The sequence below is a fragment of the Dryobates pubescens genome, chromosome 14 (assembly GCF_014839835.1).
Source record: "Dryobates pubescens isolate bDryPub1 chromosome 14, bDryPub1.pri, whole genome shotgun sequence".
NCBI lineage: Eukaryota > Metazoa > Chordata > Aves > Piciformes > Picidae > Dryobates > Dryobates pubescens.
This window is the reverse complement of record NC_071625.1, coordinates 3,938,913-3,956,770: the sequence shown is the minus strand read 5'-3', so window position 1 is coordinate 3,956,770 and position 17,858 is coordinate 3,938,913. Positions and strand designations below refer to the sequence as shown.

Sequence of the window (17,858 nt, the reverse complement as noted above, 5' to 3'; positions counted from 1 at the left end):
CTGGGGAACAGGTCTTGAGACAAGCAGCTGAGGGAACTGACACTGTTCAACCTAGAGAAAAGGTGGCTGAGGGGAGACCTTTTGGCTCTAATTCCCTGATAGGAGGTTGGAGCTAGGTGGAGTGTTGGTCTCTTCTCCAAGGCACAAACAATAGGACAAGAGGAAATGACCTCAAGTTATACCAGGGGAGGTTTAGATTGGACATGAGGAACAATTTCTTCATGGAAAGGGTTGTGCAGGCCTGCCCCAGGCTGGCCAGGGCAGTGGTGGAGTCCCCATCCCTGGAGGGGTTTCAAAGCCATGGAGATGTGGTGCTAAGGGACATGGTTTGGTGATGACCTGGCAGTGCTGGGTGAATGGCTGGACTCCATGATCTTAAAGGCCATTTCCAACCAAAATGATTCCATGACTCCATGATTGCAGCCACGCAGGATGGTCTGAAATGCATTATGAAGAGAAATGAAGCCTTGGATCACAGCTGTGTGGGTGGAAGGAGATCAGTGACTCACTGATAACCTTTAATTACTTCGTTGTGCAGATTTGTCTCCCCCAGTAGCCCCTGTGGGTCCCTTTTCCAAGCTCACAAGCGCTTCCAGGATGAAACCAACCCCAGGACATCTGTTCATGGCAGTGGCATTTGAAATCCCACTGCTCCAGCCTCCCTTTTCCCTATTTTGGTGATTCTGTGCCTTTCATTTCTGTGAAAGGGCACAAAAAAAGGAACTGAATTCAAGTCCTAGTGGTGAGACCTAGAACAGGGAGGGACAAACCTTAAGATGAGTCTACTTAGCTTTGAAATGAGCTTGTAGCATAGAGTCACGGAATTGTTTGGGATGGAAGAAACCTTAAAGATCATCAAGTCCAACCATAACCCAGCACTGCCAAGTCACCACTAAAACCATGTCACCTAGTCCAGCCCCCTGCAGTCAGCAGGGGCATCTGCAACTAGAGAAGGCTGCTCAGAGCCCAACCCAACCTGACCTGGATTGGTTCCAGGTATCTACTACCTCTTTGGGCAACCTGGGCCAGGGGCTCATGACCTGGTCAGGGTACTGGGCCAACTTATCTAGACCATGGCTTTCCCAAGGAAGGTTGGAGGGGATGATCCTTGAGGTCCCTTCCAACCTGAGAGTCTGTAAAATTTCTCCCTTCTCTCCAGTCTGAATCCCCTCTTTTAGTTCCAAGCCATCACCCTTGTCCTGTCACAACAGGTCCTGCTAAAAAGTCTCTCCCTATCTTTCTGATCAGCTCCTTGAAGTCCTGAAAGGCTACCAGAAGGTTTCCCCAGAGCCTTCTCTTCTCAACAAAGGGTTTCAAATCACTCAGCCCTCAGACTCCTTCCTGCCTTGGGAAGGAAAACTAGGAATGGCTCCTTTTGGTGTTCAGCTGCTAGCACTTTGTATGTCTTTGAGAGCCAACCACCAGAAGCCCAAGGCAGCTACTTGAGGACTTCTTGCTCTTCTGCCCATGGCTCCCTTTTTGTGATACCCACATGGAGTGCTGGAGACCATGAAGAGTCAACTTGCTCTCTTCTCCACATGGAATTAACTCCACCAAGGGCTGAAACATGACCTCAACTCCAACAAACCCCCAAGCAGCAAGTCACAGAGGTCACACTTGGTTAGGTGACAGGGAATGGGAGTCCAGCAGCCTCAACAACCAACCTTCTCCATGCTCTGTTTACCCCAATACCACCACTTTTGGAAGGAAAAACTTTGGGTTTTCCTTCTCCATGCTCCTTTCACCCAAATGCTAATCCTCACCACAAGCCCACTGATCTGGCTGGAGATGCTTGCACAGACATCCCTCAAGCCTTCTGCTCCAAAGATTGATTCTTCTGCCTGGTGGGTTCTCTTTTTCACTCCCTAACTCTTCCCAGATGTTCCTGACCACATTCAACATTGCTGGAGCAAGAGGCCTTTGTGGGTTTGTTCTAGAAGGGCTTTCTAAAGCCTCAGCCACCACAATGGCATGTGGAGAAGGCTCTACAGGACCTCCTTCTCTCTCTGTCTTTGAGGGGATGGAGACTCACAGATGTCCAGGTTAGATTAAAGGCAGGAAAGAAGCTTATGAAGCAGAGCAGCATCTAGAAAGGCAACTTCAGGACTCCAAAAGGACTTAGGAGTCAGCTTACTGACCAGTGAAGCTGATGATACACCCCTGGGTCCTCTGAAGCCTCGCCTGTGGGCTTGGTCAGCTTCAGATGCAACCCTTAACGTGAGTAACTTGGCAGATGGACACCAAAACCAGTCCCAGCATGACAAAAGGAAGCAAGACCACCACAAAAAAAGATGTGGACAACGTGGAGAGGGTACAGAGAAGATATGGACAGGCTGGAAGAGAGTCCAGATAAGATGTGGACAAGGTAGAGACAGCGCAGTTAGAAGGTGTCCAGGGGAAGATGTGGACAGGCTGGAAAAGGGTCCACAGAAGGGCTGCCAAAGTGATCCAAGGACTGGAAGGTGCCAGGTGAGGAAAGGCTGGGTTTGCTCAGCCTAGAGAAAAGTGGCTTATGTGGGACCTCATCACCATGTTCCAGGATTTAAAGGGTGGCTACAAAGAGGATGGAGACTCCCTTTTGACAAGGAAGCAGATGGAAAAGACCAGGGGTGATGGGCACAAGTTACTCCTGGGGACATTCCAGTTGGACACTAGAGGACAATTTTTCAAAGCAAGCACAATCCATTAGAATGATCCCCAGGGAGGTGGAGGAGTCTCCAACATTGGACACTTTGAAGATTCCACTTGACACGGTGCTGGGCCATCTTCCCTAGACTGTGCTTGTGCCAAGAAAGGTTGGAGCAGGTGATCCTTGAGGTCCTTTCCAAGCTGGGATTCTAGGATTCTTTGAATATACCCAAAAGGGCTGTCAAGGCCTGTCCCAGGCTGCCCAGGGCAGTGGTGGAGTTCCCATCCCTAGTGGGGGCAGTTTAAAAGCTGTGGAGATGCAGTGCTGAGGGATATGGATTGGTGGTGACCTGGCAGTACCAGATCAATGGTTGGGCTTGATGATCTTAAAGACCTTTCCCAACCCAAACAATTTGATGATTCCATGCTTTTATGACTTGATGATCTTGGATGAAGCCTTGAGCAACCTGGTCTAGTGGAACTAGATACACTCCAGGGTCCCTTCTAACACAAACTATGAATCTATGAACTGTATGGGAAGTTCTCTCAGCCTTGCAAGAATCTCTGTGGGCAGATCAATGAAAATCACAAACCTGCAGGTTCAGTTTGCAGAGTCAGGACCATTTCTGCCTGGTGGGGAGCTTGGGCTGCCACACACGCTGCCCGTGGAAGTCATTTAGATTCAAGCACAGAGTGAAGAGGGAAGATCAATAAAAATGCAATGAGGCAGACAGAGAAATGTCACCACCCTGGAAGAGGAAGCCCAGCCACCACAGGCAGCAGACAGCAGAGCTGGCATGTGGAGGCTACACCAACAAAGAGCTCAGAGATCTTTTTGATGGTAAAGAGGAAGGATACTCTATGGTCAAACCATGTCATGGCCCAGAGAGCTAAGACCCCAGGCTCTGGTGTTACTGCACCACATCGAGGTATCCTCTCTTTCCAGCTGTAGAATGGGAACTGTGGTGAGGTTGTTCAGCCTGGAGAAAGCTGCAGGGAGACCTTCTGGTGGCCTTCCAGGACTGCAGAAGAGCTGGAGACCAGAGTTCTTAGCAGGGTCTGCTGTGACAGGACAATAGGTGATGGTTTGAAACTCGAGGAGGGAGATTTAGACTGGAGAGATGGAAGAAATTTGTTATGCCAGGGTGGTGAGACCCTGGCCCAGGTTTCCCAGAGATGTGGTAGCTGCCCCATCCCTGGAACCATTCCAGGTCAGGCTGTTTGAGGTTCTGGGCAACCTGCTCTAGTTGCAGACATCCTTACTGACTTCAGTGGGGCAGTGGACTAGCTGACCTTCAAGGGTCCTTTCCAACCCAAACCAGTCTGGGATTCTAAGATCCAAGACCGGTGGCCATGACACCAGCAAACACTCATGCAACCTTCCTCCACATCCCATTCAAGCCCAGGTAGTATCAATGCTCCACCACTTCCACCTCCATAAGGCCTTTCTTCATATTCAAACTGTGTTTTAAAAAGTCAACAACTTCAAACATCAACCAGAAGTCCAAAAGCTCTGCTGCACACCAGAAGCAGAACTTCCAGTCTAGGTTCAGTCCAGGAAGAAAAGCCCTTCCAGGCTCACCCTGGCTAGAAAATCCAAGCAGCAAAACCTTCTCCTTCTGACAGCCTATTTCAGGCCTCATTGACCACAGCTTTGATGAGCTGTTAATCAACCATCAAAAGCTTCCATGTCCTTCACTGCAGTAAGAAAGGTTTCTGCTCTTGAAATGTCACCCATGGATAACTGCACATCACAGCTGATGAGACCTCACCATCCCTTCCCACCTCTCCTTCCCATGTATTGTTTAAAAATACATTAACAGCCTCATAAAAAGACTTTGATGCCATTTCAGAGCCTCTTTGTCACCTGGCCATCAGCTGGGATGGCACCAAAAGCCAGAGTGATGGATTTGGCTCCCTAAAAATTGGCATCCATCCGTCAGGATTTGGTGCTTGTGAGTGTGCTCAAAGGGTAGGAGCCATGCCAGCAGCAATAAGGACATCTGACAAGGTTTCTGCTGATGGAACCTCCTGGGTTCCAGTATGTGTCCATTGTCACTTGTCCTGTCACTGGGCACCACTGACATGAGTCTGGTCCCAGCCTCTTGCTGCGATTATCTTAAGGTTAGAGAAACAGGAATGGGCAAGGACTTAGAGGTAAGAGGCACCTGGAGAATATGGTTCATAGATTCATAGGATGGTTTGGGTTGGAAGGGACATTACAGATGATTTAGTTCCAACCCCAGGCCACAGGCAGGAACACCTTCCACTAACCCAGATTGCTCAAGGCCTCATGGTTCTTCCAAGTGGTGATAAATGGGGGAAAATCTGCTTCTCAGGGCTGAGGGGATGTTGCTGGGAGGAATTTAAGGAGTAAGAGCTAATTCCAAGGGCACAAAGCAGATGCTGTCAAGGGAATGCTCCACTTCTTCCCCTCAGCACCTGGAGGACATTTATCCCTCACTTGCATCTTGGCAACAGCTTGGATTTGTTGGAAAGAGGCAAAAGGATAATAAATATTCCAGCAGAAAATGTTTGGTTGGGAGAAGACGCTGAGAAGGGACGAGGAGAGGTCTGGGCTCAATGCGTTATCTAGAGCATGTAAGGAAATAAGCAGTGAAGCAAAAAAGCAGAAGGGAAGAGCTCCAGAAGACAGGGAGAAGGAATCATTCTGAAAAATCAGTCACACTTTTGAACAAAAAGATCACCCTAATGTTTGTAGTCATCTCTATCAGTGGCCAGAATAGGATAGAATAGAATAAACCAGGTTGGAAGAGACCTTCAAGATGAAGCTCTTGCAGATCTAGGACCAACACGGCCCAACCAAACCACCATAGAGGTACTTCTGTACATGGAGAGTGGCTCCAAGCTGACCCTAAACCCCCCAGAGCTGAGGTGTTCTGATCCATCCCCCAAAGCCAACCTCTTCCATGGCAAACCTTCAGCTGGTTTCTACATCAGTTTAACTCCTGGATTCAGCCCAGTCCCCAAAGACCTCTTGGTTACTTGATGGTTTTGTTTTGGGTTGTGGGCTTCTGTTTAAAGGTTATTGGCTAGAGACTTCAGTGTTTTTCCTTAAGCTACAACAGGTGAGCTGTTAAAACCTTCATCTTGCAGAAGAGGAACTTCTGACCACAAGTCTTTGGTCTCAATATGGTTGTCAGAAGGGTTTGAGGACTTGAGTCTCGCCCAAACCGGTCTTTAACCAGGACACCGACTGAGGAGACAAGATCTCTTCCCTCCAGATTACAGCTTACCTAGAAACTCATCCAGAAGAACTTGCCCTTCACCTTCACCAGCCTAAATGCAGACTGAGGAGTCAGAGGAGAAGTAATGGTCAAGTCAGTTGACCTGAAGAAGCAGCAGCTACCAGAGGACATTGCTGGCAGAGGGATTTAAGAAGCTGCTCCTTGCTGGGGAGCGAAGTTGCCTACACCAACATGCTGCATATTTTTACAGCTCAAGATGCCAAGTCAACAATCATTTCATAGAACCACAGAATGGTTTGGATTGGAAGGGACCTTAAAGATCATCTAGTTCCACCCCCCCTCTCATGGTGGGGACAACTTCCACTAGACCAGGTTGCTCAAGGCCTCATCCAACCTGGCCTTGAACACCTCTCCAGCCAGGGGGCACCCATGACCACCCCAGACAACCTGTTCCAGTGTCTCACTGATTTCCCTGGGTGATAACTCCCCTGTGGTGGGGGGAGCAGATGGAGCATAAAGACTTGATCATGACCAAAGTAGGTCACCTCTGAATCCAGGAGCAGAACTGTGGATTCACCTAACCATTTCAGGTAAAGTGGGACCTGGTGCTCTGGGCAACCTGCTGTAGTTGAAGATGTACATCCTCACTTCATGGGGGTTCCACTAGATGACCTTTAAGGTCTCTTTCAACCCAAACCAGCCTGCAGTCCTCCTATGAGTGGATTAAGAGTCTCCAAGTCCCAGTGGAGAGAGGAGTTATAGACATCACAACCACTGGCAATGAGGCAGCTTGCGGCTGCTGAAAGCCCTAAAGAACCAGGCTTAGAAGAACATGGAGGCTGTCACAGATGGGCTGCTGGGATTGTCCCAGATTTCCCCAGGTTCTGTCACCATTAAAAAGCTGAAGGAGCAGCTCCACAAACCAGCAGGCACCCGAGCGAGCATCGGTGGCACTGTGCTGGCTGCCCTTGGGACAGCACAAGCCCAGGAGGCCTGATGCCATCTGACCATGCATGAGTTCATCTTATCTCCCCAGCTTTCCAGAAGCACCCAGAAAATGATTAATTTTCCACAAAACCCATCGAGATTTGTTTCATTGTTGTTGTTTCAGAGAAGATCTGGGGTTTGATTACACCATTTAAGTGTCTGGAAACCAGCAGCTTCTCCAGCCCAGCACTCTTCTCAACCAGCAGGTCCTTTAATCCTGCTTCAAGGTGATGCCATCTCAGCCCTCACGGAGTCAGAACCCACCACCCCTGGTCCAAAACACCCAACACAGGTCAAGAGGAATGAGGTAGAAGGTTTAAATCAGCCCATCCACATGACCTCTATCCTCTCATTGCTCCTCTGCTGCCAAGCCCATTAGCATACATTAACATATCTTCACTAATAAAGCTGCTAGACTATGTCCAACCTCACTGCTAAGTTTCACAGCACCAGCAGCCATCAAAGACTAACCACAAAAGCCACTTTGTGGTTGCAAGCAGAGCAGAAAGTGGTTCCTGTAGCAACAACACAGCAGCAGCAACAAAAATCAAGGTAAAAAGTGGGCACTCCCCAAAAAGAATCCCAAAACCCAAGATGAAAACTGTGCACCCCCCCAGAAACAAGACACCTAACATCAAGACCAACCTCCTGGATCCACCAAGCAGCTGCTCATTGTCATGGAGTTCAGGAAAACCCTTTGTGAAAGGCAACAATGGTGCTAACCTTTAACAGTCCAGATCTGAGAGGTCTCCTTCCAGTTCCAGCTTGGACTTGATCATCTTAAAGGTCTTTTTTTCCAACCTAACTGCTGATTCTCTGACCCCTCCCTGTTCCCACCAACCAACAATCAATCCTACAGTGGGACCCTCTCCTCCTGACACAGGCACAGTTGGCAACTGATTTACCCTGCTCGATTCTCCTGCATCTCCTCACCCACCTTTGATTCAGCTGCAAGCTACAAATATCTGTGATGCTTCTTCTGGGCTCTTGGCCAACTGGCTGCATCTTCTCTCTCTTGCTCCCTGGGAGCTGCAGGTGACAGGACATGGTGGCATTTCTGCTTCTCTTGCTAGGATGGCTAATGACCTAATTTAAGCCATGGAAGGTAGAGCTGGAATTGCAGTCAGAGGTTCCTCGAACCAAGTTAAAGGCGAATCAGCTGTGAGAGCTGCTTGGGCCCCTTCTTCTCAGCAACATTAATGAGACCAGGAGCAGAGGACATTTGGTCCCTCCCCTCTTTTTAAGCTACTGAGGAATCTTGATGCCTCAAAGCTCCTTTGAACTTCAGCTCCAGCTCCTTTAGATGAGAGCTAGCTGAAGACATCTGGCTTACAGACAAGCCAGACCTTGGTTTGTCTTGATCTGCAGAGAGGGAAAAATAGATCTGGGTGGGAAGTACCCTGTCAGCAGCTCCTTTGGACTTGCCCAGAGATGGAGGGGCCTCAACATCTGCCTTTTTTCCCAAAGGAAGAGCGTGGAAATTCTCTCTCCAACTCAAACCCAATTCAAGTGGTTGGGATTAAGACTCAAGAGTCATTTAGACTTGAAAGCCACCCCAGGTACTGGTGGAATGAGGTGGTGCTGCCATCAGAGACTCAAATTCCATCTTGGAGGTAAATTTGAGGCTGGGAATATAGCTGTCAATGAGCAGAAAAGAAGTTACTGCTGGGCAGTGGTCTACAAAACCTCACAGGAGATGTTTGGAGGAAGGGTAATGACACTGGACATTCTGAGTTTTCTTCTCTTCCCCCATCTCAAGCAGGGGGAAGAAATATCATAGAATCAGAGAACCATTGAGGTTGCAAAGACCTCCAAGATCATGGAGTCCAACCACTAACCCAGCACTGCCAGGGCACCACTAAACCATGGCCCTCAGCACCACAGCTATCAAATGCCTCCAGGGATGACTCCACCACTGCCCTGAGTAGCCTGGAGCAGGCCTGGACAACCCTTTCCATGAAGAAATTATTCCTCATGTCCAGCCTAAATCCAGCCTGGAGCAACTTGAGGCCATTTCCTCTTGTCTTATCCCTTGTTCCTTGGGAGAAGAAACTGACCCCCACTTGGCTCCAACCTCCTTTCAGGGAGTTGTAGAGAGCCAAAAGGTCTCCCCTCAGTCTCCTCTGCTCCAGGCTCAACAACTCCAGGCCCTCCAGCTGCTCCCCTCCAGACCTGTTCTCCAGCCCCTTCCCAAGCTTTGTTGCACTTCTGTGGAACTGCTCCAGTCCCTCAATGTCCTTCTTGGCATGAGGGGCCCAAAACTGAACCCAGGACTCAAGGTGTGGTCTCAACAGTGCCCAGTCCAGGGAAACCATCCCTGCCCTGCTCCTGCTGGCCACACTATTTCAGGTCCAACCCAGGCTGCTGGTGGCCTTCTCACACTTGGGCTCATCTCCAGCCACTGTCACCAACCTCAGGTCCTTTCCCAACAGGCAGTTCCCAGCCACTCTGGAGAACACCACTGGCGACTGACCACCAACTGGAGGCAACTCCATTCCTCACCACTCCCTGGTTCCAGTCACCCAGCCAGGGTTTGCATCCAGCTCTAACTCCATCCCTTAGCCCTTCCCCCAGAGCAATCTTCACTAACAGAGCTACCAGAGGCATTTCTTCATCAACAGAAGCTCACAGCTCACAAGCACAAACCAAGATCCTGGAGCAATCCACATCTCCAAGCACTAACCACCACCTTTTGTCATACCCCCCTCTCCTCCAAAGTCAGCAGAGAGAGTTTTGCAGCAGCCTGATGATGGCAAACTGTGAGGGTGTTGGTTCCTCCACTCTCCCCTTCCTCACAGCACACAAATCAGCTTTCAGATGCAGGAGACCAGCTCTGCAGCAAGGTTCAGTCACCTTGTTTTGATGGATCATGTGGTTAGATGAACATTCAGCTGCAGATACCACCTAGGGGAGGTATTTCATGCAATCAACCCACCACCCATGGTGGACATCACCCCACCACCCGGGAGGAGACCAAACCTCCCTCTGTGATGGAGATCAGCCCACCCCCTGTGGTGGAAATCAACCTCCACCCATGGAGAAGATCAAGCCAGCATGCATGGAGGGCAACAGCATGGCCACCATCCTGCTGGCACGAAGCGCAGCGTCACATTTTGCTCACCACGGCCCTACCCAAGCCACCTGCTGCTTGCAGGTCGCTGAAAGCTCCCCCACGAGCTTCTCACTTCATTCATTTGGGGCTGAAAATCTAAACCAGCTTTTTTTTTCCCTCTGTCCCCCCCCCACCTCACCCCACCCCTGAAGCTCACCCAGCTGCGTGTGGCAGGTGAGGGACCAGAGGCACAGCAGCTGCGGGTTTCTCTGTAGAGGTCACTCAAGGGTTGATTAAAAACCTTAAAGACGGCCAAGGAAGTGGGGGGGATGTGGATAAAGAAATAAACGTTTTGTGTGTGTGTGTGTCCCCCAAATCCTGCATTTTCTTTTGCAGCTGGAGCCCCAAAATCCTGCAGGGTTTTTTTCTGCAGCTGGAAAATGCGGGGCTGGGGGAAAGCAGCAGGAGCAGCGCAGCGACGAGGTGGGGGGGGGGTAGGAAGGATGAAAAATCCCACCCAAAACCCCAACCAGTGCATGAGAGAGATAAAATACCCTCCCACCCCAGCACAAACCACCTCAACTCAACCACTGAACCTCCCCCAAATCTCTGCGCATCCTGCAGCAGCCCCCCTCCCCCCATCGCCAGCCCCTGCAGCCCCCCCCAGCCCTGCCCGCACCCCTTTCCCACCGCATCCCTGCATCCACACCCACCCCAGCACCACCTTGCCGTGCTCCCCCCAACAAGGAACCCCCCCATTCGCCCTGCCACACCTTACCCCTCCCTAAAAACACCTCCCATGCCTGCCGCCCCGCGCCGGGTGGGATCCATCCCGATCCAAAACCTCCTCCCTACGGCATCCAAAGGGCACAGGAGGGGATCCAGCCCCCTCCAAAACCTCCCCAATAGATCCAGCCCCCTTCAGAACCCCCCCACAGGGCTCAGGAGGGGACCCAGCCCCTCCGCAGGGAGCAAGATAGAATCCAGCACCCCTCTCCATGGGAACCAGGGGAGGATCCGGCTCCTTCATCACCCCTTCAAGGGGAGCAAGGTGGGATCCAGCCCCTCCAGAACCCATTCCATAACGAGAACAGGGGAATCCAGACCCTCTGTAGGGTACAGGATGCACCCAGCCTCTCCAGAACCCCTTTCGTAGGCAGCAGGGTGGGATCCAGCCCCTCCAGAACGCCTTCCATAAGGAGCAAGGTGGGATCCAGCCCCTTCAAAACCCCTTCCATAGAGAGAAGGGGGAGAGAAGGGTGGGATACAACCCCTTCAGAAGGAAGAAGGTGGGATCCAACCCCTCCATAAGCAGCAGGGTAGAATCCAGCCTCCCTTTTACCAATACCCCCTTGGAAAGCAGGGTGGGGTTGGGATCCTTTCGGGTCGGGATCCCTCCTCCCTCCCCCCCCCTTCCTGCATCCAGCCCCCTCCTCATGCACCAAAAAAGAGACTGGGGGGTGAGACTCACATTCCCCCATACCCACCCAGAGAGCGCAGGGTGGGGTCCAGATGCAAGTCTCCCCCCATGAACAGCCCAAGAAGAATCCAGGGCGCTGCTGACACCCCCCCTCATAAAATTCTAACCCCCCCTAAGCACCCAGAAGGCAAAAGAAAGAGAAGGAAACATCTCCCTCCTCCAAGAGGGGCATGGAAACACCTGAAGGTGAGGGGTAGGGGGTCACAAACACCCCAAAGCGGGGGTGACACCCCTGTAAATCGCTACAGGGATCAGCTATAAGGGAGCGGGAAGGCAAAGTCCCCCAAGGGCTAGAGAAAGCAGCCTAGACCACCCCCTCAGCTCCCACGGGGGGGGCACAGCCCCCCGTCCCCCCCCGGTGCCGCTGAGGGCGGTCTAGGCCGCTTCGAACTGGAGGTGCAGCCCCTTGCAGGCCTCAGCCCCCCCCCCGAAACCTCAATTCCCACCCCCCCCCCGATGCCGGTTCTTACCTCTCCGCCATGTTCCCGCCGGTCCTACCGCTCGTAGGCGGTGATCCCAAGCCCGGTTAGATCTCCCATGGTGATCATCGCTGCATTCCCCCTTTCAATAATCGATTAATCGATCCAAAACCACCACCACCCCCCCCGCGCAACCTCACGACTTGAACCCCGCGGCCGCTCCCGCCGCTGACTCGAGCCCGACGCTCGCGCACACCCCCACCCCCCTCCCCCCCCTCGAACCCCTCCCCGCGCGCGCACCGCGTCCCGCCGTCACCCGGCGACGAAGGCGGCTCAACCAATAGGGAACTAAGGAGGGGGCGGAACCGGCAAAGGAACACGCCTATTCATTTTAAGCCCCGCCTTAAGGTCCACCCCCTCCTCGTTAGACTGATGGGAGCGGTAGTTCGGCTGTGAGCGCATAGTGCGCATGCGCATGGAATAGCGGGGGGGGGGGGGGGGGGGGGAGGGGGGGGAGGGAATACGCAAACGTAAGTCGAGGGTGTTACGTAACCGCTGTAGGCAAGCGTATAGCGAGCTTGACGTACGCTCTGTACGCTTGCGTACAGAGAGTGCGGTGCGCGTGCGTAGGGGAAGCAGCATGGAATGGAAAGGCGCGTTACGCATGCGTAGGGAAGGTTAACATCTACGCTGCACGCTATATAAAGAGAGTGAGGTACGTATGCGTACCGAACGCGTGTGCGTACATCGCGTTACGTAGGCGTACCGAACGCTAACGTACGCTTAGCACACGGAGGGCACCGCACGCATGCGTAGAGGAGGGTGTGCGTAAAGCGCCGTACGCATGTGCAACGAAGATTGCCGTACGCATGTGCAACCAACATTAACTTACGTTCTGTCTGTTGTCTAGGGGGAGTACGAGACGCATGCATGTGTGCATGGGCAGTACATGTATGTGCGTGAAGGCTGCATGTGTGTGCATGGGCAGTGCATGTGTGTAGGCTGCATGTGTGTGCATGGGCAGTGCACACATGCTGCAGACAGCTGTCCACATGTGCATGGCCAGTACAGGCATGCGCACAGGGCACATCTGTATGCACGTCTGCACGTGTGTGCACACTATGTTCGTGGCTGCATGTGCATGCATGCAGGCGTAAGTGTGGTGGGAGATGCCCCATCCCTGGAACCATTCCAAGTCAGATTGTTTGGGGCTCTGAGCAGCCCCCTCTGGCTGCAGATGTCCCTGCTGACAGCAGGGGAGTTGCACTAGATGGCCTGCAAAGATCCCTTCCAACCCAACCCAGTTGATGATTCTCTCAGCTTTCCCGAGGTCAAGGAAAGTAACTGCAGGGACCTGACTGTCCATATGTAATTGCAATGTCCTACACCACCCTTGCTTGGAAAACCACCCTGAGATCCCACCTGGAGCCCTTCATCCAGTTCTGGAGTCCTCACCAGAGGAGAGAAATGGGCTTGTCAGAGCTGGGCCAGAGGAGGACATGGAGATGATCCAAGGGCTGGAACCCCTGTGGTGTAAGGCCAGGCTGAGAGAGTTGAGATTGTTACGCCTGGGGAAGGGTCCAGGGAGACTTTCTGGTGGCCACTTAGGACTTAAAGGGGGCTACAGGAAGATTGGGGAGGGACTTGATTGGGAGTGCAGAGATAGGATCAGGGGTGATGTTTTCAAACTAAACCCAAGATTTTGATGAGATACAAAAGTGAAATTCTTCACTGTGAGGGTGGTGAGACCCTGGCCCAGGTTGCCCAGAGAGCAGGTAGATGCTCCATTGCTGGAACCATTCCAGGTCTGTTTGTTTGGGGCTATGAGCAACTTGTTTTAGGTGGGGATATCCCTGCTGACTGCAGAGGGGTTGGACTGGATGACCTTTAAGGTCCCTCTGAACCCATTTGATTATTCTGTGTGGGGGAGAATGGCAGAGACATATCCTCAGTCCCAGAATGGTCCTCTTCTAGATGATGCCAACTCCATCAGTCACAGACAGCTATCCAGGCAGGAAAACCAGTTACAGAACCTCAGCTCCCTAACCTGGAGCTCACTGAAGCTCACAGACCTGAGTTCTGAGAGCAGGCATTGTTCTCTGCTTGTCTCTTCCAGACCAAGGCCTACCTTCAACTCTGTGTCTTGTTTTCTGAGAACCTTGAAGCAATTTGCTTTGTCTTGTGATGAAGGCAAGATGCCAAAATCTCAAGCCTATGAATATCTGCTGTCTCTGTTGCCATGGAAACAGAAGACTATTATGTTTTCATTTTCACAAGCTATATACAGACTTCAATGATCTCTCAATGATTAAACAAGAGAAGGAACCTTCCATGAAGGCAGGTCTGAAAAGCTGCAGCAGCATCAACCTTGACAGCTCCACCTCCTTTAGATTTCCCACATCTGTGTCAAACATGGTGTTGCATTGTGCTGAGATGTTCTGGGATCCCCCAGGGGTTGCTGGGGCATGAATTAATGGACATGACCTTGAAGGCAAGCCCAGGGACAGCTTTGTCCACCTCTAACCTGGCGACCAGGATAGTTTCTCGCCGCCAAGAAGCACTCAGAAGCAGCATCCTTGTGGTGCCAAGGCCACCACTAAAACATGTCCCTTGGCACCACATCTGCACAGCTTCCCCATCCCTCCAGCCCTGGACAGCCTGCTCCAGGGCTCAATAACCCTTTCCATTAAGAAATTCTTCCTCATATCCAACTTAAAGCTCCCCTGGTGCAAATTGAGGCCATTTGCTCTTGCCCTATGCCTTGTTCCTTGGGAGAAGAGACCAACCTCTACCAGTCTCCAACCTCCTTTCTGAGACTTGCACACATTCAAAGGTCTTCCCTCAGCCTCCCATTTTCCAGACTGAACAAGCCCAGGTCCCCCAGCTGCTCCTCACCAGACTTGTGCTCCAAACCCCTCACCAGCTTCATCGCCCTTTTCTGAACCTGCTCCAGCACCTCAGTGTCCTTCTGGGAGTGAGTGGCCTGAAAAGTGAACAGAGGATGGGAGGTGTGGCCTTCACAGTGCCCCATGGTGTCAGGGCATGGTCACTGTCCTGGTCCTGCTGGTGACACTCTTGCTGATCCAAGCCAGGAGGCTGGAGTCTGCCTTGGCAACCTGAGCACAAGCTGGCTCATCTCCAGCTGGATATTGAGCAACGTCTCTAGGTCCTTTTCCTTGGTGATAAGCAAGTGGGGGAGCAACCAAAGATCTTCAGTGGCCAGAGGTCAAGGTTTAAGTGCCCAGGCTGAGAAGGCAGAGAGCTAAAAGGGTGGCAGAGGGGAATGTGCCCAAACTGCTACCTTTGTGGCCACGCAGCCCCACAGGAGCTTCACCAGCCCAGCCAAGCAGGGCCAAGGGCCTGCTCCTGCTTCTGGTCCTAAAGACCTCAGGGAGCCCACACTAAGCAGGCAGCTGACCTTAGAGAGGGGGCTTTCTGTGTGACCTCAGATCAGAGAGATGGTTGCTTGGAGACCACTCACAAGTGCTCTAGAGACCTTGCAGCAAAAAGTAAGCTAGTCCAGACCCTGCAGTGAAGAAAGAGATGGTGTCCTGAGGCTTCTCCCCAGGGGATGAGTTGAGGATGCCATAGGAAGGTAAGAGCATGGCTCAGGGACAATCACCCGGGTGGAATGACACTGGCCAGGCAGATGGCCCAGTAAGGACCCAGCCCTGCATGACCTGAAGGTTCCAAATCAAGGCTGGTGTTCAGCTAGGTAGCCTGTAGAGAGACGTGGCCAGAGGCATTGCAGAGGAAAGTTGTTGTGTTGGAGCCTTTCTGTGAGGCACTGCTGGGGCTGTGTCAAAATCCTGACACTCCCAAGGTACCACTGTGGGGTGTTGTGGTAGCATATTTCTGAGGAGAGCTCTTGTGGACCTTTTTGATCCACTGCAAAGGCCTGGTGAGCCCAGGCCTTGAAAAGTAATTCAGAGGAGGCATCCGGGTCTGGTCTGCAGGAGAAGTTTATTGAGGGCAAAGCAGAGGGCAGAGGCAGGAGCAGCAAGGGCCAGGAAGGGAGGCGGTGTGAGGGGCAAGCAGGGCGAGCATGAGGCCAGGGGCTCGTGCTGCAGGAGCTGTTGCAGGCTGTGTGTGGTGTCAGGGGGGGTGTGCAGGGCCCTCAGCAGAGGTAGCCGCCTCTTGCGGCGCCGCAGCCATAGCCCAGGCCAGCCAAGCCGTAGCCGTAGCCGTAGCCGAAGGCGCCGGAGGAGATGGGCTGTCCCTGGGCGTTGAGCTCGGTGCCCAGGGCAGCCCCTGAGGAGGATCCGACGGCGGTGCTCTGGGGGAAGGAGGTGAGGATGGGTCCTGGCAGGGTGACCAGCACGGGGGAAGGCTGGATGAAGACGCGGGAGTCCTGGCACTGCCTGACGCAGGGCTCGTTGCAGCTGTTGGCCAGCGGGGTGGGTCCGCAGGGGCGGCAGCGGTCGTAGCAGGCCATGGGTGCGGGGTGGAGGGGCCCTGGAAGAGAGAGAGGGTGTGGAGGGAGCGCAGGGGCTCGGGGCTGTGAGAGAGGGGGGCTCGTAGGGGCAGGAGCAGGAGGCTGAGGGGCTGGAGGCTGACCTGGTGGAGGGAGCAGAGCGCAGGAGAAGGCGTCAGGAGGCGTCTGTGAGGGAGAGAGGCGCTGGGCCGGCTTTATGCTGGCAGGGCTGGCAGCAGAGCTGAGCCCAGCCCAGCAGAGGTGGGGTGTCAGCAGTGAGCTCACGGCGTGGCACTGGGGTGCTGTGGTTTGTGGCTGCCTTGTGGCCAGGGGGTCTCATTTCCTGGCGGCCCTGCAATGGCTCCTCTGGCCCTGTTGGCTGTGAGCAAAGAGGGAGCTGTGTGTCAGCTGGAGCTTGGAGGCCGTCTTGGGTACAGCAATCACACAGGGATGGTGCAAGAGCTTCAGCCAAAGGTCTCTGTGCTGCCAGCCTTCCCCTTCCCAATGCCTTCTTTTTCTCCAGGAAGTGTTCAAGAAACCTGTGCACATGGCACTTTGGGATGTGATTTAATGCCCATGGTGGGGCTAGGTCAGTGGTTGGAATTGATGCTCTTAGATGTCCTTTCCAATCAAAACAATTCTCTGATTCTGTGACTCTATGACCTGCTGCTGAGCCACCAAGAGGTCCTGCTTGAAGAATGTCTCCTCATGCCTGGTCATCCTGGACTCCTGTGCCCTTCAGGATGGCCCCCAAGATACTTTGTCAAGCAGGTTACTAAACAAGGCCAAGTGTGCCCTCTGCAACTCCAGGGTGGCAGACCTGCTGACCTCACAGCATACTGCTCTCAGAACAGAAGGCTCCACCATTGAGGAACTGCTGTGCCCAAGACGGCCTCCAGGCTCCAGCTGACACACAGCTCCCTCTTTGCTCACAGCCAACAGGGCCAGAGGAGCCATTGCAGGGCCGCCAGGAAATGAGACCCCCTGGCCACAAGGCAGCCACAAACCACAGCACCCCAGTGCCACGCCGTGAGCTCACTGCTGACACCCCACCTCTGCTGGGCTGGGCTCAGCTCTGCTGCCAGCCCTGCCAGCATAAAGCCGGCCCAGCGCCTCTCTCCCTCACAGACGCCTCCTGACGCCTTCTCCTGCGCTCTGCTCCCTCCACCAGGTCAGCCTCCAGCCCCTCAGCCTCCTGCTCCTGCCCCTACGAGCCCCCCTCTCTCACAGCCCCGAGCCCCTGCGCTCCCTCCACACCCTCTCTCTCTTCCAGGGCCCCTCCACCCCGCACCCATGGCCTGCTACGACCGCTGCCGCCCCTGCGGACCCACCCCGCTGGCCAACAGCTGCAACGAGCCCTGCGTCAGGCAGTGCCAGGACTCCCGCGTCTTCATCCAGCCTTCCCCCGTGCTGGTCACCCTGCCAGGACCCATCCTCACCTCCTTCCCCCAGAGCACCGCCGTCGGATCCTCCTCAGGGGCTGCCCTGGGCACCGAGCTCAACGCCCAGGGACAGCCCATCTCCTCCGGCGCCTTCGGCTACGGCTACGGCTACGGCTTGGCTGGCCTGGGCTATGGCTGCGGCGCCGCAAGAGGCGGCTACCTCTGCTGAGGGCCCTGCACACCCCCCCTGACACCACACACAGCCTGCAACAGCTCCTGCAGCACGA

General features: G+C 53.5%; 3 protein-coding genes across 3 annotated transcripts in view; 1 reads left to right on the top strand and 2 right to left on the bottom strand.

Moving 5' to 3' along the window:
• Positions 1-11,973, bottom strand: part of ARHGAP39 (Rho GTPase activating protein 39) — a 96,227-nt gene extending 84,254 nt beyond the window's left edge. Inside the window, exon 1 of the mRNA XM_054167201.1 lies at positions 11,827-11,973. Within this exon, the coding sequence (XP_054023176.1) occupies positions 11,827-11,837 (11 nt within the window). The 5' untranslated portion in view covers positions 11,838-11,973. The remainder of the gene's footprint in view (positions 1-11,826) is intronic.
• Positions 11,974-15,835: 3,862 nt separating this feature from the next.
• Positions 15,836-16,237, bottom strand: LOC128897796 (feather beta keratin-like). Its single transcript, XM_054167328.1, has one exon. The coding sequence runs from the start codon at positions 16,208-16,210 to the stop codon at positions 15,893-15,895; it is 318 nt and encodes a 105-aa protein (XP_054023303.1). The 5' UTR covers positions 16,211-16,237; the 3' UTR covers positions 15,836-15,892.
• Positions 16,238-17,455: 1,218 nt separating this feature from the next.
• LOC128897792 (feather beta keratin-like) lies at positions 17,456-17,858 on the top strand. Its single transcript, XM_054167321.1, has one exon. The coding sequence runs from the start codon at positions 17,483-17,485 to the stop codon at positions 17,798-17,800; it is 318 nt and encodes a 105-aa protein (XP_054023296.1). The 5' UTR covers positions 17,456-17,482; the 3' UTR covers positions 17,801-17,858.

Bases quoted from the DNA above. Each gene is read 5' to 3' on its own strand.
- LOC128897792 (XM_054167321.1), top strand. From the start codon at position 17,483: ATGGCCTGCTACGACCGCTGCCGCCCCTGCGGACCCACCCCGCTGGCC.
- LOC128897796 (XM_054167328.1), bottom strand. From the start codon at position 16,210: ATGGCCTGCTACGACCGCTGCCGCCCCTGCGGACCCACCCCGCTGGCC.